This window comes from Oncorhynchus mykiss, chromosome 13 (genome assembly GCF_057628025.1).
Source record: "Oncorhynchus mykiss isolate SJ-2025 chromosome 13, ASM5762802v1, whole genome shotgun sequence".
Classification (NCBI taxonomy): domain Eukaryota; kingdom Metazoa; phylum Chordata; class Actinopteri; order Salmoniformes; family Salmonidae; genus Oncorhynchus; species Oncorhynchus mykiss.
The window spans coordinates 67,013,871-67,034,127 of record NC_143034.1 but is presented as its reverse complement, the minus strand read 5'-3'; the positions used below and the strand labels follow the sequence as shown (position 1 = coordinate 67,034,127).

Sequence of the window (20,257 nt, the reverse complement as noted above, 5' to 3'; positions counted from 1 at the left end):
GAGAGACTGGGAGAGAGACTGGGAGAGAGACTGGGAGAGAGACTGGGATAGAGACTGGGAGAGAGACTGGGAGAGAGGCTGTGATAGAGACTGGGAGAGAGACTGGGAGAGAGACTGGGAGAGAGACTGGGAGAGAGACTGGGATACACCCTTTAAACCCTCCGTTGCTCTGTCTCTCTGACCGGATCGGATATAATTTCATAACCTGACCGGGATTCTTTCCCAGGCCCGGCTTTCTGACAGAGTTTAGAGGTTGATGATTTATATATAGAGTGTGTGGGGCCCCTTCGGTTGCACCACGGGGTCTTCTATGGTGTGTCTAGCTGCTGTGGAAGTGGGCTCTGAGACGGGACTTGAGTGGGTTCAATGAAAGGAGGATTGAATTAACTATGAATGTCAATATTTCTGGGGAGTCAGAAAGTGTCATGACAGGACACAGACAGGCTGACATGGTGACAGGGACACAGACAGGCTGACAGGGACACAGACAGGCTTACAGGGACACATACAGGCTGACAGGGACACAGACAGGCTGACATGGTGACAGGGACACAGACAGGGACACAGACAGGCTTACAGGGACACATACAGGCTGACAGGGACACATACAGGCTGACAGGGACACAGACAGGCTGACATGGTGACTGGGACACAGACATGGACACAGACAGGCTTACAGGGACACATACAGGCTGACAGGGACACAGACAGGCTGACATGGTGACAGGGACACAGACAGACTGACATGGTGACAGGGACACATACAGGCTGACAGGGACACAGACAGGCTGACATGGTGACAGGGACACAGACAGACTGACATGGTGACAGGGACACAGACAGGCTGACATGGTGACAGGGACACAGACAGTCTGACATGGTGACAGGGACACAGACAGGCTCACATGGTGACAGGGACACAGCCGTGGTGACAGGGACACAGACAGGCTGACATGGTGACAGGGACACAGACAGGCTGACATGGTGACAGGGACACAGACAGGCTGACAGGGACACAGACAGGCTGACATGGTGACAGGGACACAGACAGGCTGACATGGTGACAGGGACACATACTTGTTGACATGGTGACAGGGACACAGACTTGCTGACATGGTGACAGGGACACAGACTTGCTGACATGGTGACAGGGACACAGACTTGCTGACATGGTGACAGGGACACAGACATGCTGCCATGGTGACAGGGACACAGACATGCTCACATGGTGGCAGGGACACAGACAGGCTGACATGGTGACAGGGACACAGACAGGGACACAGACAGGCTCACATGGTGACAGGGACACAGACGTGGTGACAGGGACACAGACAGGCTGACATGGTGACAGGGACACAGACATGGTGACAGGGACACAGGCATGGTGACAGGAACACAGACAGGGACACAGACAGGCTCACATGGTGACAGGGACACAGACGTGGTGACAGGGACACAGACAGGCTGACATGGTGACAGGGACACAGACATGGTGACAGGGACACAGGCATGGTGACAGGGACACAGACAGGGACACAGACAGGCTCACATGGTGACAGGGACACAGACATGGTGACAGGGACACAGACAGGCTGACATGGTGACAGGGGTACACACATGCTGCCATGGTGACAGGGACACAGACAGGCTGCCATGGTGACAGGGACACAGACATGGTGACAGGGACACAGACAGGCTGACATGGTGACAGGACACAGACAGACTGACATGGTGACAGGGGGACATAGAGGGGGATGTGGAGGAGGGAGCAGGGCTGTTTGCGTGTTACCCAGTACTGAACTGAACACCCCTCCCCCTCCTCTCCACCTCCTAATTCCAGTATCAGTCTATTGTCATACTCTGACTCTGGGAATGTGCACTGGCTGTGTACAAGGAGACAAGTGAAGGGAGGGAGAGAATGACAAGGAGGAGATGGGAAGTGTAGAGGAAGACGGTGACTAAACAAGAGAACGCTTGCTGTTGACAAAGTGGGAAGAGCAGAGGGAGAGTACGTAACTTCATTGGTAGAGACAAGTTAAAAAACAGCCACACACTCAGAGGAGGGAAGGGTTTAGGTGCTGCTCTGCTCTGTGTGTCTTTAACCCTGCTGTGTTGAGTAACAGACCTACTGCTGGCCTCTCTGTCACACACACACACCACTTTATCCTCTTGTCCATGTGTGTTTGTTTGTGCGATTGTGTGTGCGTGTATCATTTGTCATTAGGCTCCGCCACAGTAGTAACTGTCAGGCACCGCTGACTCTCCCTGTTTCTGGTTGGCCGACCCCTGACCCCCTAGACATTCTGGTAACCAACAGCAGCGGAGACGGGCACAGAGACAGCTGCAGCCCCTGTGAGCATCCAGCTCTGATTCCACTGTCACACACACTGGCTAGTGACAAGCAGTGCGTTTCCTTTGGCTTGTTTTGCTCAGGAAACACTATCGATTCATCAGGCCTATATTAGTCACCGGTGTCCTTGAGGATTACACAGAACTAGACCGAGTTTATAGGTTACGTATGAATGAGACTTAATGCTACCCACGATCACGTTCAGTGTGCTGTCCCCCTCCTTTAAAGACTCCCCCCTAAACACACACAACCCACCCCAAAATGACATGGTCCGTGGAATGTACACAAATCTAAAACCTCCCACCTCTGCAAACTTATGCGAAAGACACACAGGTTGAAATCATTCAGTTGTGCAACTCTCCCCCTCCACCCCCTCTTTCTCTCTCTCTTACTCCCTCTCCCTCTTCTTTCTCTCACCCATTCCCTCCTCTCTTCCCACCACTTCTCTCTTTTACCCATCTCCCCTCTCTCCCCCTCCACCCCCTCTCTCTCTCCACCCCTACTCAGTGTCTGCTCAGGCCCTCTCCCACTCCCTCTCCCTCTCTCTCCACCCCTACTCAGTGTCTGCTCAGGCCCTCTCCCACTCCCTCTCCCTCTCTCTCCACCCCTACTCAGTGTCTGCTCAGGCCCTCTCCCCTCCCACTCCCTCTCTCTCTCCACCCCTACTCAGTGTCTGCTCAGGCCCTCTCCCCCTCCCTCTCCCTCTCTCTCTCCACCCCTACTCAGTGTCTGCTCAGGCCCTCTCCCACTCCCTCTCCCTCTCTCTCTCCACCCCTACTCAGTGTCTGCTCAGGCCCTCTCACCCTCTGCTTCAGACCGGAGATAAGAGCAAACACACACCATAATGATTACCATCCAGACACCATTGTCCACTGTTTACCCACGGCATACCTCTGCTACTTAACCTCCTTTTCACTCCCTCTATCCCTGTTTTCTCTCTTTCTATCCCTTGTCTTGCCCCTTTTCCTCCCTTTCTAAAAGACACTGTTTCAAAGGAAGGATGCTGAATAGTGGATGCTGTGTACTCCCTAGCCTCTTTCTGGCCGCTCTGTGTCCAGCTCAGCCTACGTCTCTGTCTCACCCTGGGTTTATGTCTCCGAGACGTTACATCATTGCAGGGCCCAAACATTACAAGGTTATGTAGTATCAGAATGGTGTATTATTTGGGCTGTGTGACTAATTCACTGGGTAGAGCTTGACCTGGCTGGAGGCCAGAATGGGATTGAGAAAGAACTTTCCTTCTCTCCCATCTGTGTGTGTGTGTGTGTGTGTGTGTGTGTGTGTGTGTGTGTGTGTATATGTGTATGTGTGTGTGTGTGTGTGTGTGTGTGTGTGTGTGTGTGTGTGTGTGTGTGTGTGAGCTGTCCTGGCTGTGTAACAGCATTGTTCATAACACCGGAAAGCGTGAGGAGATTGCTGGTCAATATCCTGTCCCATGCCATGACCAGGAAGAGCACAGAAGCCTGATATATTGTTTCCATGTGGCCCAGGCCCAGGGTGTGTCTGTGTACCTGCCCTGGTCTTCAGATCAGAGATCGGAGAGAGGCATCACCTAACGCCATTTTACACATCCACCCAACAGCCCAACTACACCCACCACAGGCCCCTTGAAGTGGCTGGGTGGTGGGGAGTCAGTGTTGGGTTGGTGGAGTTATTGAATGGGTGTTTAGGTGGAGGTCTGTGTAAGATCTGACTGTGTGGCATAGTGTTGGGTTGGTGGAGGTCTGTGTAAGGTCTGGCTGTGTGGGATAGTGTTGGGTTGGTGGAGTTAAGATCTGGCTGTGTGGCATAGTGTTGGGTTGGTGGAGTTAAGATCTGGCTGTGTGGCATAGTGTTGGGTTGGTGGAGGTCTGTGTAAGATCTGGCTGTGTGGCATAGTGTTGGGTTGGTGGAGGTCTGTGTAAGATCTGACTGTGTGGCATAGTGTTGGGTTGGTGGAGTTAAGATCTGGCTGTGTGGCATAGTGTTGGGTTGGTGGAGGTCTGTGTAAGATCTGGCTGTGTGGCATAGTGTTGGGTTGGTGGAGGTCTGTGTAAGATCTGGCTGTGTGGCATAGTGTTGGGTTGGTGGAGGTCTGTGTAAGATCTGGCTGTGTGGGATAGTGTTGGGTTGGTGGAGGTCTGTGTAAGATCTGGCTGTGTGGCATAGTGTTGGGTTGGTGGAGTTATTGAATGGGTGTTTAGGTGGAGGTCTGTGTAAGATCTGGCTGTGTGGGATAGTGTTGGGTTGGGTTAAGTGCAAGGGTTTGGCTTGGCTACAGTAAATTAGTTGAGATGAGGTAGGGGTGCAGGTCAGGCACAGAGGCAGGGGGACCTCTCAAACTACTCCCCCTGGGCCTCCCGAGTGACGCAGTGGTCTAAGGCACTGCATCACAGTGCAAGCTGTGCCACTAGAGATCCTGGTTCGAGTCCAGGCTCTGTCGCAGCCGGGAGACCCATGGGGCAGCGCACAATTGGCCCATCGTCGTCTGGGTTAGGGGAGGGTTTGCGACTACTGTGACTGGCTGGGTGCAGTGCTCGCTGGCACGAGTGCCAGGTGTCCACATTGTTTAAGTGGGCATTGTGTGAAGAAGCAGTGTAGGTTGGTGTTTTGGAGGACGCACGGCTCTTGACCTTCACCTCTCCCGAGTCCGTACGGGAGTTGCTGGGATTTTAATAAAAATAAAAATAAGAATAATAAATAAATACAAATGTAATTGAATTTCTCCCCAGCCAGGCAGAACCTACACTGGGCCTCATGGTGCGTGTCACTCCCTCCTCCCTCCCTCTGCTCAATATTGACACACCTGATCACCAGGCCATAGAACGCTGCACCAATACATCAGCCCCAATGGAATGCTGCTGTCATACATCAAGCAGAGGGAGATGACGGTGGCTGTGCCTCTTGGCGTTAGAGAAGGAGGAGGAGGGAGCAGGGCTTTCTCTTTCTTTTCATTCATCCATCTCTCTTGATGTTAGCCAATGGAGAAAGAGTGAAAGGTGAATGAAGGGTACACAGGAAAAGCCTAAACGAGCCTAAATGGTGTTATTGTGCTAGTGTTGTTAACCTCTCTCTCTCTCCCTCCCTTCTTTCAGGTGGCCAAGGTAGAGTATGTGCGGAGGAAACCCAAGCTGAAGGAGGTCTTGGTCAGGTTAGAAGACCACCTGGAGTGTGTGTGCCAGTCACAACATCACGTGACCGAGCACTCAGACGCAGACACAGGTAAATAATATTTAAGGCCGACCGAATTTATCACAACTTTATTGTCTGATAGATGACCTTCAGAGACTGTTTTGGTTGGATGTCTGAGTATCTGAGTCCCGCCCCATTCAGTCATACCTTCCTACGCCTGGTCTCTTTATACTGCTAGTCTGTCTGTCTGTCTGCCTGCCTGCCTGCCTGCCTGCCTGCCTGCCTGCCTGCCTGACTGCCTGCCTGCCTGTCTGCCTGTCTGCCTGTCTGCCTGTCTGCCTGCCTGCCTGCCTGCCTGCCTGCCTGCCTGTCTGCCTGCCTGTCTGCCTGTCTGCCTGTCTGCCTGCTGGCCCCCATTGCTTGCACTGGATGACCTCTTGTATATGACTGTTGAGAAAACAGACACGCCTGCAAGCTAGACTTCTATTGCCAAACCTGCAAGGCCCCTTGTGTGTGTCTGATAGAAAGACAGTGTCAGTGTGTGTGAGGGTGTTTGTCTGTGTGAGGGTGTTTGTCTGTGTGAGGGTGTTTGTCTGTGTGTGTGTGTGTGTGTGTGTGTGTGTGTGCGTGCGTACGTGCGTGCGCGTGCGTGCGTACGCGTGCGTGCGTGTGTGTGTGTGTGTGTAAAGGGAGGGTGTCCAAAGGCTGCTTGGCTTGGACGGCAGGTAACAGTCCTTTCCCCTTGATCCAAAGCCTCCGTTGGGAAGAGATAAGAGGAACGATGTGGACTGATAAGGCATCTCAACTATTTATAGTGTCATTTCAAATCCTCTTGAATTATCTCTCTGTCGGGGGGCTTTTTATCTGCTTTCTGCTCGTTGTGTCGTAAACCTCCCTGTTTCCCCCTCTTGCTAACGCCTGTCCCTGTCCTCCTATCCTCCCTCCCCAACTTGTGTTTTCAGACCACCATACTAGGGCTAAAGGTAGGAAAAGGAAACCTAAAAAACTAAAGCTCAACAAGGATTTATTGGCGACATAATAAACTTGAACACATTATTCCAAAGTCCGACCGCCGGACCCCCCGGCTCCAACAGGTAGGAGGACTTTAGCACCAGCATGGCAATCCAACCAATTACCTACCTGCTGGTCACAAGCCCAATCAGGGGAGAGAAAGGGTTGCCAATCAGATCACAAACAAAGCCAAACCAAATCAGTGTGAGGAGAGGGAGGGCTGAAATGGGCCACACTCTGTGAATGCCACTGCATGATTTAGTGTGATTTTTATGCCTGCCTGCACACTGCATGTCCACTTTGTGTTATGTTTTATGCCTGTATGAGTTTATGAATGAGGATTTCAACCTCACCTTGTTCACCGACCAGTATTTGTCCTTCACTCCAGCTGTCTCTGTGTCTCTGTGTGTATCTGATTTCAAATACCATTCTAGATGACTCTACTTCCCATGCTCTCCTCTGTATTTCATGTTGCCTCTTTCTTTCTCTCTCATCCTCTCTGTCCATTTGTTGTCTGTCTGTCTGTCTGTCTGTCTGTCTGTCTGTCTGTCTGTCTGTCTGTCTGTCTGTCTGTCTGTCTGTCTGTCTGTCTGTATAATGTTCTGACTGTCTCTCTCTCTCTCTCTCTGTCTCTCTCTCTCTCTCTGTCTCACTCTCTCTGTCTTTCTGTCTGTCTCTGTCTCTCTCTCTCTCTGTCTCTCTCTCGCTCTCTCTGTCTCACTCTCTCTGTCTTTCTGTCTGTCTCTGTCTCTCTCTCTCTGTCTCTCTCTCTCTCTCGCTCTCTCTCTACCTCTCTCTCTCTCTGTCTCTCTCTCTCTCTCTGTCTCTCTCTGTCTCTCTCTGTCTCTTTCTTTCTCTCTCTCTCTCTCTCTGTCTCTCTCTGTCTGTCTTTCTGTCTGTCATTCCCTATGAGGGATTGTTTGTTGTCTATTGTGTGTTTTTAGATCTCTTCCACCTCACTTGCTTGTACTTTGTACTGAGTCACACACTCACTGAGTGGAAATGCATGGCCAGCACCTGGGATGATGACTGGTATATTTGATTACTCTGTTATTGAAATCAGGAGAAGGCTTATGCCAATGCAATTGGCTGTGTGGACATGGGTGTGTCCACCTGATGAGTTTATGACACACATTCAAATTGAACAAAATGGGGAACGAATATCACCTTTTACCTCTAACATGTTCAAATAATATGGGGATTAATGAAATGCTAATGCTAAAGCTAATGGTAATAGTAATTATCAGGCTAATGCTAATGAAATGCTAAATGTTAACGTCAGCTCTCTCTTTTCTCCACAGTGGACGTAAGGTGAGACCCCAGCAGCATTGGACTTCAGTGTGGAAGGGGCCAAAGAGAGGATGCTGCCATATTTGGACTGCTGACCTACCCCCTTCCCTGACCCCACCCCAAGCCACCTACCGCCTTTTAAAAACAAAGATTACTGTAAAGAGAAAAAAAGACAAAAAGTTAATAAAATGCCAAAGGTGCTTTTTTCTATTACCGTAAAAAGGAATGCAGAAGGTCTCTGCCAAGCGCAGCAGAACCAACCAATCAAACAATGACGCGGATGAGGATGGTGAAGCCAATAAAGAGCTGGGCAGAAAAGAGAGGAGGAGGAGGACAAGATGGGTTGTCGTTTGTTGAGGAAACAGGACAATTTGACGATCACAGAGAGAGATCCAGGATGGATTATTGGATTAAGCCTCGATGGGGGATCTGTCGACTGGATCCTAAAAGGACACAGAGAGGGACAATCAGTGGACTCTTCGGGACTTGTGGAGGCTTGCATGTTCCTAGCCGTTGGCCTAAGTGACACTTGCCTGGACAGTCAATGACTGACAGAGAGAGAGGGAGAGAGGGAAAGAGATGTTGAGAGAAGTTGTAGAGAGGTGTAGAAGGTACTGGTCGTGTTGCTTGTTGTTCCAGAACTTTCTGTACACTGTAGTGGAACTTGTGAACATTCTGGAACTCATAGAATGGTCGCCTATTTAGTCTATTTTGGATAAAGTGTTGGGAGAAGTGTTTGGAGTCATCAGGACCTGTTGTACCAAGATGTCTTCTCTGCTTCTCTCTCCTGGGTTCCCCTGTCTGCTCCTATTGGGATTGTGCCAGTCACCATATACACTACAGAACGATTCAGAAAGGAAGATTCATTCATTGCTACTAATAAACTATTTATACGTGTGAACGTTTTCCTTTCTCTCTCTCTCCCTCCAAGACATTATGTTTTCTGTGACATGTAAGATTCATGTTCTGTCTGATCTTCTGGTAGTGAATCTTCATGTCCACATGTTGTTTGTAGTTGTTACTCATGTTCAATGTTGCCTTATTATGTGCCAGTATATTATCTGAACAGTCTCAAGTCTAGTTGTATGGGCTGGAAATGTAAGGAAGCGTGAGAAGGAGGAGATGGGAGGACAGAGTCTGTACAAGTACAGGAAGATGCTTTATTTTTGTTAAAAATATATATTATGCTTACTTATATTCAAGCAGGAAGTATGTTTGTTATTTCTTTGTTTGTTGTGGTTGAATGCTTTTATTTAAACCATGGAAACGATGCAGGACTGGGGGTGGTGAAGTGTATCAGGCCCCAGCAATGCACCCTGTTTGGTGGTGTAGGGTAGGCTTACATCAGCAGTGCTGTACTGTATTATCTAGAGAGATGGATAGAGCTAACCTGGTCCCAGATCAGTTTGTGTTGTCCTGCAAACACATATAGTCATTGGCAAGGCAGCACAAACCGATCTGAGATCAGGTTAGTGGAGAGCTGGCTGAGGATAGACTCCGTCTGGGGCATCGTTGGACTGTCTCTTTAACCCAGTTATCTAGCCAACAGTTACACCCAGTAACCAGAGCGTCATTATACACAACAGAACGTTCAGCATGTGTGTGTGTAACCACTTTTAACCCACATCACACTCCTTTGATACGCTGGTGCCCAGTCCGCCCCACCAGCACACAAGCTGTTCTTAACGAGTACAAAGTCCATCTTGAACGAGAGAGTTTGTGAACAAATCAACATGAATGGTTCCCTAGTTAATCAAGCAGCAGTCTTCCATTGACACGTTAACAACGACGAAGACTGTTCCACTGTTGATGAGTGAAAGATTAAAAAAGAAGATACCACTGTTTATGGAGAGACTGACACCAAGTCTCTAACAACACCCTTTTTCCCGTACGGTGAAGTGCACTACTTTAGACCAGAGCCACTGGACCAAAAGTAGTGCGCTACATAGGGAATAGGTTGTCGTTTGGCATACACTGAATCAATAGAAAGACCTGGGCACTTTTCCAAAATGTCTCAGAGTAGGAGTGCTGTTCATCTTATACATTATGATCTAAACAGCTAAACTGATCCAAGATCAGCACTTTATGAAGTCCTGGGTGAGAGGCATGTTGAGAGAAAATAGATGACTGAAGAAGCAACAACACTGTATCTGCAGCTGCTTCGTGTTGTGGTAACAACATGTTCAGCTGCACTATACAGACTCCCAAGGTGATTCCATTGGTGCTGTATGTATAAAGGAAATCAGAAGAAGTTTCCCCACCATTTTGCAATGCATTCATTTATTCATTCATTGTCGATAGACCAGGGACCATTGCTTACAGTAACTAAAGAAACTACAACAACACAAGCTTATACCATTTTTTATTTGGGCCTCTATTGGATAAAAACAGCAATGATTATAATTTATATATTTATGTTTTCAATAATAAATACATTCTGCTTATCAAACTGTACACAGAATGTTGGGTCCTGTTTTTGGTGCGAGTTGGTACAGTCTGATATGTGCCACGTCTCTTTCTCAGTTGCTGTATAAATCAGTCCTTCCCTTGCTGAAGGAACTGTCCAGGTGAAAAGCCTACTCACTGGGCACAGACTTCAATTTAACATCTATTTCACATTGGTTCAATGTAACTTCATTGAAATGACATGAACACAATATTCAAGCAGTATGTCAACCAGTATGTGCTCAGTGGGGAATTATATATATATATTTTTTCATTTAACCTTTATTTAACTAGGCAACTCAGTTGAGAACAAATTATTATTTACAATGACGTCCTACTCCGGCCAAACCCGAATGACACTGGGGCAATTGTGCGCCTATGGGACTCTCAATCACGGCCGGTTGTGATACAGCCTGGATTCGAACCAGGGTGTCTGTAGCGATGCATCAAGCACTGAGATGCAGACCGGTGCGCCACTCGGGAGCCCCATGATGATGATGAGTTTCCACCATATTGTCTTCACCTTCCAAGTCAGTGCAGATGAAGAGGAGACGAGGACAGATCAGTGCAATGAAAGACAGGAGGAGAGGATGGAAGGTTAGACAACGGAGAAAGAGCTGTTGATGAGGCGACCCATCTGAATACTCATGTCCTGTAGTCCATCTGCATTCTCATGTCCTCTAGTTCATCTGCATCCTCATGTCCTCCAGTCTATCTGCATCCTCATGTCCTCTAGTTCATCTGAATCCTCATGTCCTCTAATCCATCTGCATCCTCATGTCCTCCAGTCCATCTGCATCCTCATGTCCTCTAGTTCATCTGAATCCTCATGTCCTCTAGTCCATCTGCATCCTCATGTCCTCTAGTCCACCTGCATCCTCGTGTCCTCTAGTCCATCTGCATCCTCATGTCCTATAGTCCATATGCATCCTCATGTCCTCTAGTCCAGCTGCATCCTCATGTCCTGTAGTCCAGCTGCATCCTCATGTCCTATAGTCCATCTGCATCCTCATGTCCTGTAGTCCATCTGCATCCTCATGTCCTGTTGTCCATCTGCATCATCAAATCAAATCAAATGTATTTATATAGCCCTTTGTACATCAGCTGATATCTCAAAGTGCTCTACAGAAACCCAGCCTAAAACCCCAAACAGCAAGCAATGCAGGTGTAGAAGCACGGTGGCTAGGAAAAACTCCCTAGAAAGGCCAAAATCATGTCCTCTAGTCCATCTGCATCCTCATGTCCTCCAGTCCATCTGCATCCTCATGTCCTCTAGTCCATCTGCATCCTCATGTCCTCTAGTCCATCTGCATCTTCCTGTCCTCTAGTCCATCTGCATCCTCATGTCCTCTAGTCCATCTGCATCCTTCTGTCCTGTAGTCCATCTAGTACCTGGAGGGTGTGGAGTGGACAGGCAGAAGGCATGTGGAGTGGACAGGCAGGAGGCGTGTGGAGTGGACAGGCAGAAGGCGTGTGGAGTGGATAGGCAGGAGTCATGTGGAGGAAATGTGAGCTTTCCTGGGGCCTGTGGAGCGAGCTGTGACTGGCCTCGCCTCCAAGATCCTCCAGAGCCAGGAGGATACTTTATTACTCTCTCCCTGAGATGCTCACCCTAATCCTGGGTTTAGAGGACATGAAAGGGTCGCCTACCCACCACTTCCCCCAGATACACACCCCCCGTTTATTAACCCTGAGAGGAGAGAGAAAGAAGAGAACATGAAAGAGCAGATCAGAGGAGGGACACCATCAAAGAAAGATCAACAGAGGGACATATCAAGGAAAGACAAGAACATGAGGATGTTATGTTTTTATAGTTTTTTATCTGACATGCTCTGGGTGTAGAGGAGAGTTCATTCAACAAGGGAGTGAGGGATGGACAGAGTGAGGGATGGAGGGAGTGGGGATGGAGGGATGGATGGAGTGAGGGATGGAGGGAGTGAGGGAGTGAGGGATGGATGGAAGGAGTGGGGATGGATGGAGTGGGGATGGAGGGAGTGAGGGATGGAGGGAGTGGGGATGGAGGGAGTGAGGGATGGAGGGAGTGAGGGATGGAAGGAGTGAGGGATGGAGGGAGTGAGGGATGGATGGAGTGTGGATGGAGGGAGTGAGGGATGGAGGGAGTGGGGATGGAGGGAGTGAGGGATGGAGGGAGTGAGGGATGGAGGGAGTGAGGGATGGAGGGAGTGGGGATGAAGGGAGTGAGGGATGGAGGGAGTGAGGGAGTTAGGGATGGATGGAGGGAGGGAGTGAGGAATGGAGGGATGGATGGAGTGAGGGATGGAGGGAGTGAGGGAGTGAGGGATGGAGTGAGGGAGTGAGGGATGGATGGAGTGAGGGAGTGAGGGATGGATGGAGGGAGTGAGGAATGGATGGAATGAGGGAGTGAGGGATGGATGGAGTGAGGGAGTGAGGGATGGATGGAGTGAGGGAGTGAGGGATGGATGGAGTGAGGGAGGGAGTGAGGGATGGATGGAGGGAGGGAGTGAGGGATGGATGGAGGGAGGGAGGGAGTGAGGGATGGAGGGATGGATGGAGTGAGGGAGTGAGGGATGGATGGAGGGAGGGAGTGAGGGATGGATGGAGTGAGGGAGTGAGGGATGGATGGAGGGAGGGAGTGAGGAATGGAGGGAAAGAGGGAAAAGGGAGGAGGGGAGGTGGAAGGAGAGGTATACTATATATACAAAAGTATGTGGACACCCCTTCAAATTAGTGGATTCGGCTATTTCAGCCACACCCGTTGCTGACATGTGTATAAAATTGAGCACACCGCCATGCAATCTCCATAGACAAAAATTGGCAGTAGAATGGCCTTAGCCACGAAGTGGTAGACCACACAAGCTCACAGAACGGGACCACCGAGTGCTGAAGCACATAGCGCATAAAAATCCTCTGTTCTGGTTGCAGCACTCACTACCGAGTTCCAAACTGCCTCTGGAAGCAATGTCAGCATAAGAACTGTTCGTCGGGAGCTTCAAGAAATGGGTTTCCATGGCCGAGTAGCTGCTCACAAGCCTAAGATCACCATGTGCAATGCCAAGCGTCAGCTGGAATGGTGTAAAGCTCGCCGCCATTGGACTCTGGAGCAGTGGAAACGCGTTCACACTTCACCATTTGGCAGTCCAATGGACGAATCTATGTTTGACAGATGCCAGGAGAACACTACCTGCCCCAATACATAGTGGCAACTGTAAAGTTTGGTGGAGGATAAATAATGGTCTGGGGCTGTTTTTCATGGTTTGGGCTTGGCCCCTTAGTTCCAGTGAAGGGAAATCTTAATGCTACAGCATACACTGACATTCTAGATGATTCTGTGTTTCCAACATTGTTGCAATAGTTTTGGAAAGCCCGTTCCTGTTCAGCATGACAATACCGCCGTGCACAAAGCGAGGTCGGTGTGGAAGAACTTGACTGGCCTACACAGAGCCCTGACCTCAACCCCAGTGAACGCGTTTGGGATTAATTGGAACGCTGACTGCGAGCCAGGCCTAATCGCCCAACATCCGAGCCCGACCTCACTAATGCTCTTGTGGCTGAATGGAAGCAAGTCCCCGCAGCAATGTTTCAACATCTAGTGGAAAGACTTCCCAGAAGACTGGAGGCTGTTATTGCAGCAAAAAGGGGGGACCAACTCCATGGAATGTTCGACGAACTGGTGTCCATATACTTTACGTGATGTGGTGTATCAATAGTTCAAGAAGCAGGGGAGAAAAGAGGAGAGAAATGTGCCAGAGGGAGAGAGAAAAAAGACACACACACACACACACACACACACACACACACACACACACACACACACACAATGGGAGATACAGGAGATAGGCCTAAAGTGGACTCAGGATGTTGGTGCATGGTGCAGTATCTGGAGGGATGGAACCAGACTGGAGAGAACCACTAAGTGGACATGGTTTCATAAACAATGCCAGAATGGGTCTGGGAGCTGACAAGGTGTGAAGAGGGGTGCTGATGGGTGTGTGTGTATGTGTGCGCTTGTCACTGTGTGTATATATGTGTGCGTGTTTGTGTGTCTCTGTGTGTTTGTGGTGATCAACAATACCAAGGAGGTCTCCCTCCCGGTGTGAACACGGACCGTTGGAATGTCTGCCTCTTGTGGAACGCAAGCTGTCATCTGACTGGCCGACAATGGATGGGTCAGGGTTCATGGGTCAGAGGTCAGGGGAGGGGGGAGGGGTTGAGACAAAGTGGAAGTTGTTGAATGCATTGTAAATAATTTGTTATCCCTTCTCTCTCTCTCTCTCTCTCTCTCTCTCTCTCTCCCCTCTAGCTCCCCCTTATCTCTTTCTCTCTCTCTCTCTCCCTCTCTATCACCCCCTTCTTTCTCTCTTTCTTTATCTCCCCCTTCTCTCTCTCTCTTTCTATCTCTCTCTCTCTCTCCCTCTCTATCTCCCCCCCCCTCTCTCTCTCTCTCTATCTCCCCCTTCTCTCTTTCTCTGAGTTCGGTAGAATGCAGCCTTGTCTCTCTTTCAAAGACCTACATTGATTGATGCACTGGGCATTGTTGTAAGATGTCCCTCTTGCTCATGGCCTGTATTCAAAAAGTACTGTATCTCAGAGTAGGAGTGCTGATCTAGGATCAGGTACCCTGCTGATAATGTAATCTTACTCATTATGATCTTTAAGGCAAACCTCACCATTCCTACTTTGAGGTTTTTGTGAATACAGGCCCTTGTATCACAGCTGACCAGTGTGGTCTTATACAGCGATATGATAATTGTTTGACTGATATCAAGGCCGTATTCATAAAATGTATCATAGTCGGAGTGCTGATCTAGGATCATATGGACATGGGGGACCTGGTTCTAGATCAGCACTCCTACTTGACTTGACTTGATACGACTTGATACAGAAGGTCCCTGATGGATGGAAATAAAGAGAGTCATGAGGTTTAGATGCTCACTGGTGGCAACGGTGGGATTTGACTGACAACCACAGTTAGCTCTCAGCCCGACCCCTCTAGTTGGCCTTGACAATTTCCTTCCCCAAATTACGGACCCTATAACTAACCTCCCTTTCCCTCCATCCCTTCATCCATCCATCCCCCGCTCTCTCTTTCTTTTTTAAGTTGTTCAAACCTGCGGCCTCTGGTTTTGAGGAAACACAGGCAGAGGTTCCTCTGTGAAGATGGCGGTGGCCAGTTTGTCAGGGCCACGGACATGAATGTGCGTCTTTGTCCTCCCACCCCCCTACTACCCTCCTGCCTCCCTCCCGGCCCCCTCATGCTGACATGCTCGGTCTCTTTCGGGGGGCCCACCGAAATGACCCTGCTAATTATGTATTTAAGGTATTTGGCTCCTGTGAAAACAGCTTTGGGTAGAGCAGTGTGTGTGTGTGTGTGTGTGTGTGTGTGTGTTTGTGTGTGTGTGTGTGTGTGTGTGTGTGTGTGTGTGTGTGTGTGTGTGTGTGTGTGTGTGTGTGTGTGTGTGTGTGTGTGTGTTGTCCCTGCCTCACGGCTATCATTACAGGTCAGCGTTTATGTATACAGTGGATTAGAGTGACCCTGCCTGATTGGGGACTGAGGGGTAGAGGGAGGTGAGAGAAGGATAGAGGGAGTAGAGCGGGGTAGAGGGGGGTAGAGGGAGGTGGGAGAGGGATAGAGGGAGTAGAGGGGGTAGAGGGGGGTAGAGGGAGGTGAGAGAAGGATAGAGGGAGTAGAGTGGGGTAGAGGGGGGTAGAGGGAGGTGGGAGAGGGATAGAGGGAGTAGAGGGGGTAGAGGGGGGTAGAGGGAGGTGAGAGAAGGATAGAGGGAGTAGAGTGGGGTAGAGGGGGGTAGAGGGAGGTGGGAGAGGGATAGAGGGAGTAGAGGGGGTAGAGGGGGGTAGAGGGAGGTGAGAGAAGGATAGAGGGAGTAGAGCGGGGTAGAAGGGGGTAGAGGGAGGTGGGAGAGGGAGGTGAGAGAAGGATAGAGGGAGTAGAGTGGGGTAGAGGGGGGTAGAGGGAGGTGGGAGAGGGATAGAGGGAGTAGAGGGGGTAGAGGGGGGTAGAGGGAGGTGAGAGAAGGATAGAGGGAGTAGAGGGGGTAGAGGGGGGTAGAGGGAGGTGAGAGAAGGATAGAGGGAGTAGAGTGGGGTAGAGGGGGGTAGAGGGAGGTGGGAGAGGGATAGAGGGAGTAGAGGGGGTAGAGGGGGGTAGAGGGAGGTGAGAGAAGGATAGAGGGAGTAGAGTGGGGTAGAGGGGGGTAGAGGGAGGTGGGAGAGGGATAGAGGGAGTAGAGGGGGTAGAGGGGGGTAGAGGGAGGTGAGAGAAGGATAGAGGGAGTAGAGCGGGGTAGAAGGGGGTAGAGGGAGGTGGGAGAGGGAGGAGAGCGGGTAGAGAAGGGTAGAGGGAGGTTAGAGGGGGATAGAGGGAGTAGAGGGGGTAGAGAGGGGTAGAGGGAGGTGAGAGAAGGAGGAGAGCGGGTAGAGAAGGGTAGAGGGAGGTTAGAGGTGGATAGAGGGAGTAGAGTGGGGTAGAGGGGGGTAGAGGGAGGTGAGAGAGGGAGGAGAGCGGGTAGAGAAGGGTAGAGGGAGGTTAGAGGTGGATAGAGGGAGTAGAGGGGGTAGAGAGGGGTAGAGGGAGGTGAGAGAAGGAGGAGAGCGGGTAGAGAAGGGTAGAGGGAGGTTAGAGGGGGATAGAGGGAGTAGAGGGGGTAGAGAGGGGTAGAGGGAGGTGAGAGAAGGAGGAGAGCGGGTAGAGAAGGGTAGAGGGAGGTGAGAGAAGGATAGAGGGAGTAGAGTGGGGTAGAGGGGGGTAGAGGGAGGTGAGAGAGGGAGGAGAGCGGGTAGAGAAGGGTAGAGGGAGGTTAGAGGTGGATAGAGGGAGTAGAGGGGGTAGAGAGGGGTAGAGGGAGGTGAGAGAAGGAGGAGAGCGGGTAGAGAAGGGTAGAGGGAGGTTAGAGGTGGATAGAGGGAGTAGAGGGGATTAGACAGGGGTAGAGGGAGGTAGAGAGGGGTGGAGGGAGGTTAGAGGGGGATAGAGGGAGTAGAGGGGGTAGAGGGAAGTAGAGAGGGGTAGAGAGGGGTAGAGGGAGATTAGAGGGAGATTAGAGGGGATAGAGTGAGTAGAGAGGGCAGAGGGCGAGTAGATGGGGTAGAGGGAGGTAGAGAGGGATAGAGGGGTAGAGGGAGGTTAGAGGGGGATAGAGGGGGTAGAGGAGGGTAGAGGGAGGTTAGAGGGAGTAGAGGGAGGTTAGAGGGAGGTAGAGAGGGGTAGAGAGGGGTAGAGGGGGGTAGAGAGGGGTAGAGGGGGATAGACGGAGAAGAGGGGGTAGAAGGAGGTTAGCGGGGGATAAAGAGAGTAGAGGGGGTAGAGGGCGAGTAGATGGGGGTAGAGGGAGATAGACGGAGAAGAGGGGGTAGAGGGAGGTTAGAGGGGGATACAGGGATAGAGGGAGTAGAGGGCAAGTAGAGGGGGTGGGGGGTAGAGGGAGGGTAGAGGGGGTAAAGGGAGGGTAGAGGGGAGTAGTGTTAGGGTAGTGGTGTACCCATGTGTGTGAGGGAGGCCATGGCTTTGGTTGCACATCTGCAGAGTTGTCCCTCTGAAACCCTAACTCCATAACATGGGTTTTTTCATATCCCATTTCACTGGCAACGGTTTATTAACAGCAGAGAGAGGTCCCCCCCCCACACACACGCACACACACACATTTTTGTGGGGACCAAAGAACTGATTCCCATCCAAAATCCAATTTTCCCTAACACCTAACCCTAAATCTAACCATAACCCTAATCTTAACCCCTAACCCTAACCTTAACCCCTAACCCTAATACTGTACCTAACCCTAACTACTAACTCGAACCCTAAACCTAACCATAAACCCAAAGTTTAATTCTAACCCTAACCCAAACCTGTCCCCTAAACCTAAAATAAAAAAAAATTCTCATGGGGCCTGGCAATATTTTCCTTGTTTTACTATCAATGTGAGGACTTCTGATACCCACAAAGATAGTTAAACAAGAACATACACACACACATACACATGAGAAGAATAGCAGGCCACACACACACACACACACACACACACACACACACACACACACACACACACACACACACACACACAGTACTGTACAATCACACAGTACTTCTAGGACACTTCAACCTGAGTTCTAAAGAGAATGTGGAAACTTTTAATGCTACTCTTTAATCATACTGATCATTCCTTCCACACTGCAGAACAGTCAGCTTACAACCCCAACCTCATGCAGCCCCCTGCCCACCCCCAGTTTAAACTAAACCTTCCACACTGCAGAACCAAGTCAGCTTCCAACCCCAACCTCATGCAGCCCCCTGCCCCACCCCCAGTTTAAACTAAACCCCTGTCAGTCAGTCAGTCTCCTGTCACCTGCCATGGTGTCTGGCCCATCCTGTCCTCACTTAGGCAGCTCCAGAGGAGGGCCTGATGAAACCGGATCTGTCCTGATTCCCCCGGGGGGCGATTGTAGCTGCTGATAAACGTGAGATGGGAACCAGCCTGTTCCTCTTCAATGGGACACGCTGACACAAGGGATGTTAGCCCCTTTCCTCACACTCCAGAACCCACACTCAGCACTACCTACCACCACTCACTGGGTGTGTGTTTGTGAGTGTTTGTGTGTGTGAGAGTGTTTGTGTGTGTGTGAGTGTTTGTGTGTGAGAGAGTGTTTGTGTGTGTGTGAGTGTTTGTGTGTGTGAGAGTGTTTGTGTGTGTGTGAGTGTTTGTGTGTGTGAGAGTGTTTGTGTGTTTGTGAGTGTTTGTGTGTGTGAGAGTGTTTGTGTGTGAGATATATATATATATATATATATATATATATATATATATATATATATATATATATATATATATATATATATATATATATATATATATATAGAGAGAGAGAGAGAGAGAGAGAGAGCGAGAGAGACATGGATTGGAACTGTCTCTTAAAGCAGTCATTTAAAGCAGTCATACTTTACCACTCTCACTCGTAGTACTACTGACTACTGACACACACTACTGTGTGTGTGTGTGTGTGTGTGTGTGTGTGTGTGTGTGTGTGTGTGTGTGTGTGTGTGTGTGCTTATATGTGTGTGTGAGTGTGTATTTGTGCGTGTGCGCTCGCTCGTGTGTGTGTGCTTATATGTGTGTGTGTGCCTGCATGAGCAGGTTTGTACGTGTGTGTATCCGAGAATGTTGAGGCAGACCGGAAATCCCCCTGAGTGATACGTAAATGGTTCCTTCTTTTCTCTCTCTTCTCTTTCTTCCCTTTCTCTCCATCTGAAGTCAGCACTTACTGCCTGACTGGGGTACATGGCAGGCCAAGCATGAAGATGGAAGACTTGGTCAAAGGGATGGAGGGAGGGAGGGAGGGAGGTAGGGAGGGAGGTTAAGAGGTAGAGAGGGAGAAAGAAAGGGAGTGAGGTAGGGAGGTAGGGAGGGAGGGAGGTTAAGAGGTAGAGAGGGAGAAAGAAAGGGAGAGAGGGAGGTAGAGAGGGAGGTTAAGAGGTAGAGAGGGAGAAAGAAAGGGAGTGAGGTAGGGAGGTAGGGAGGGAGGGAGGTTAAGAGGTAGAGAGGGAGAAAGAAAGGGAGGGAGGTAGAGAGGGAGGTTAAGAGGTAGAGAGGGAGAAAGAAAGGGAGGAGTGATGGAGGTAGGGAGGGAGGTTAAGAGGTAGAGAGGGAGAAATAAAGGGATGAGGGAGGGAGGTAGTGAGGGAGGTAGAGAGGTAGAGAGGGAGAAAGAAAGGGATGGAGGGAGGGAGGTAGGGAGGGAGGGAGGTTAAGAGGTAGAGAGGGAGAAAGAAAGGGAGGGAGGTAGGGAGGGAGGGAGGTTAAGAGGTAGAGAGGGAGAAAGAAAGGGAGGGAGGTAGGGAGGGAGGGAGGTAGGGAGGTAGGGAAGGAGGGAGGTTAAGAGGTAGAGAGGGAGAAAGAAAGGGAGGGAGGTTAAGAGGTAGGGAGGGAGGTTAAGAGGTAGGGAGGGAGGGAGGTTAAGAGGTAGAGAGGGAGAAAGAAAGGGAGGGAGGTAGAGAAGTAGGGAGGGAGGTTAAGAGGTAGAGAGGGAGAAATAAAGGGAGGGAGGTAGGGAGGTAGGGAGGGA

At 50.1% G+C, this 20,257-nt stretch overlaps 1 protein-coding gene across 4 annotated transcripts in view; it reads left to right on the top strand.

The window, feature by feature from the left end:
• LOC100136119 (platelet-derived growth factor subunit A) overlaps window positions 1-10,216 on the top strand; it is a 40,824-nt gene extending 30,608 nt beyond the window's left edge. For 2 of the 4 annotated variants that reach the window (XM_090194476.1, XM_090194477.1), the window contains exons 5-7: window positions 5,425-5,551; window positions 6,424-6,555; window positions 7,774-10,216. In XM_090194476.1, coding sequence (XP_090050602.1) covers window positions 5,425-5,551; window positions 6,424-6,500 — 204 coding nt within the window. In that variant the 3' untranslated portion in view covers window positions 6,501-6,555; window positions 7,774-10,216. The remainder of the gene's footprint in view (window positions 1-5,424; window positions 5,552-6,423; window positions 6,556-7,773) is intronic. The other 2 variants (XM_036941738.2, XM_090194478.1) reach the window with 1 other exon arrangement.
• The last annotated feature ends 10,041 nt before the right edge of the window (window positions 10,217-20,257 follow it).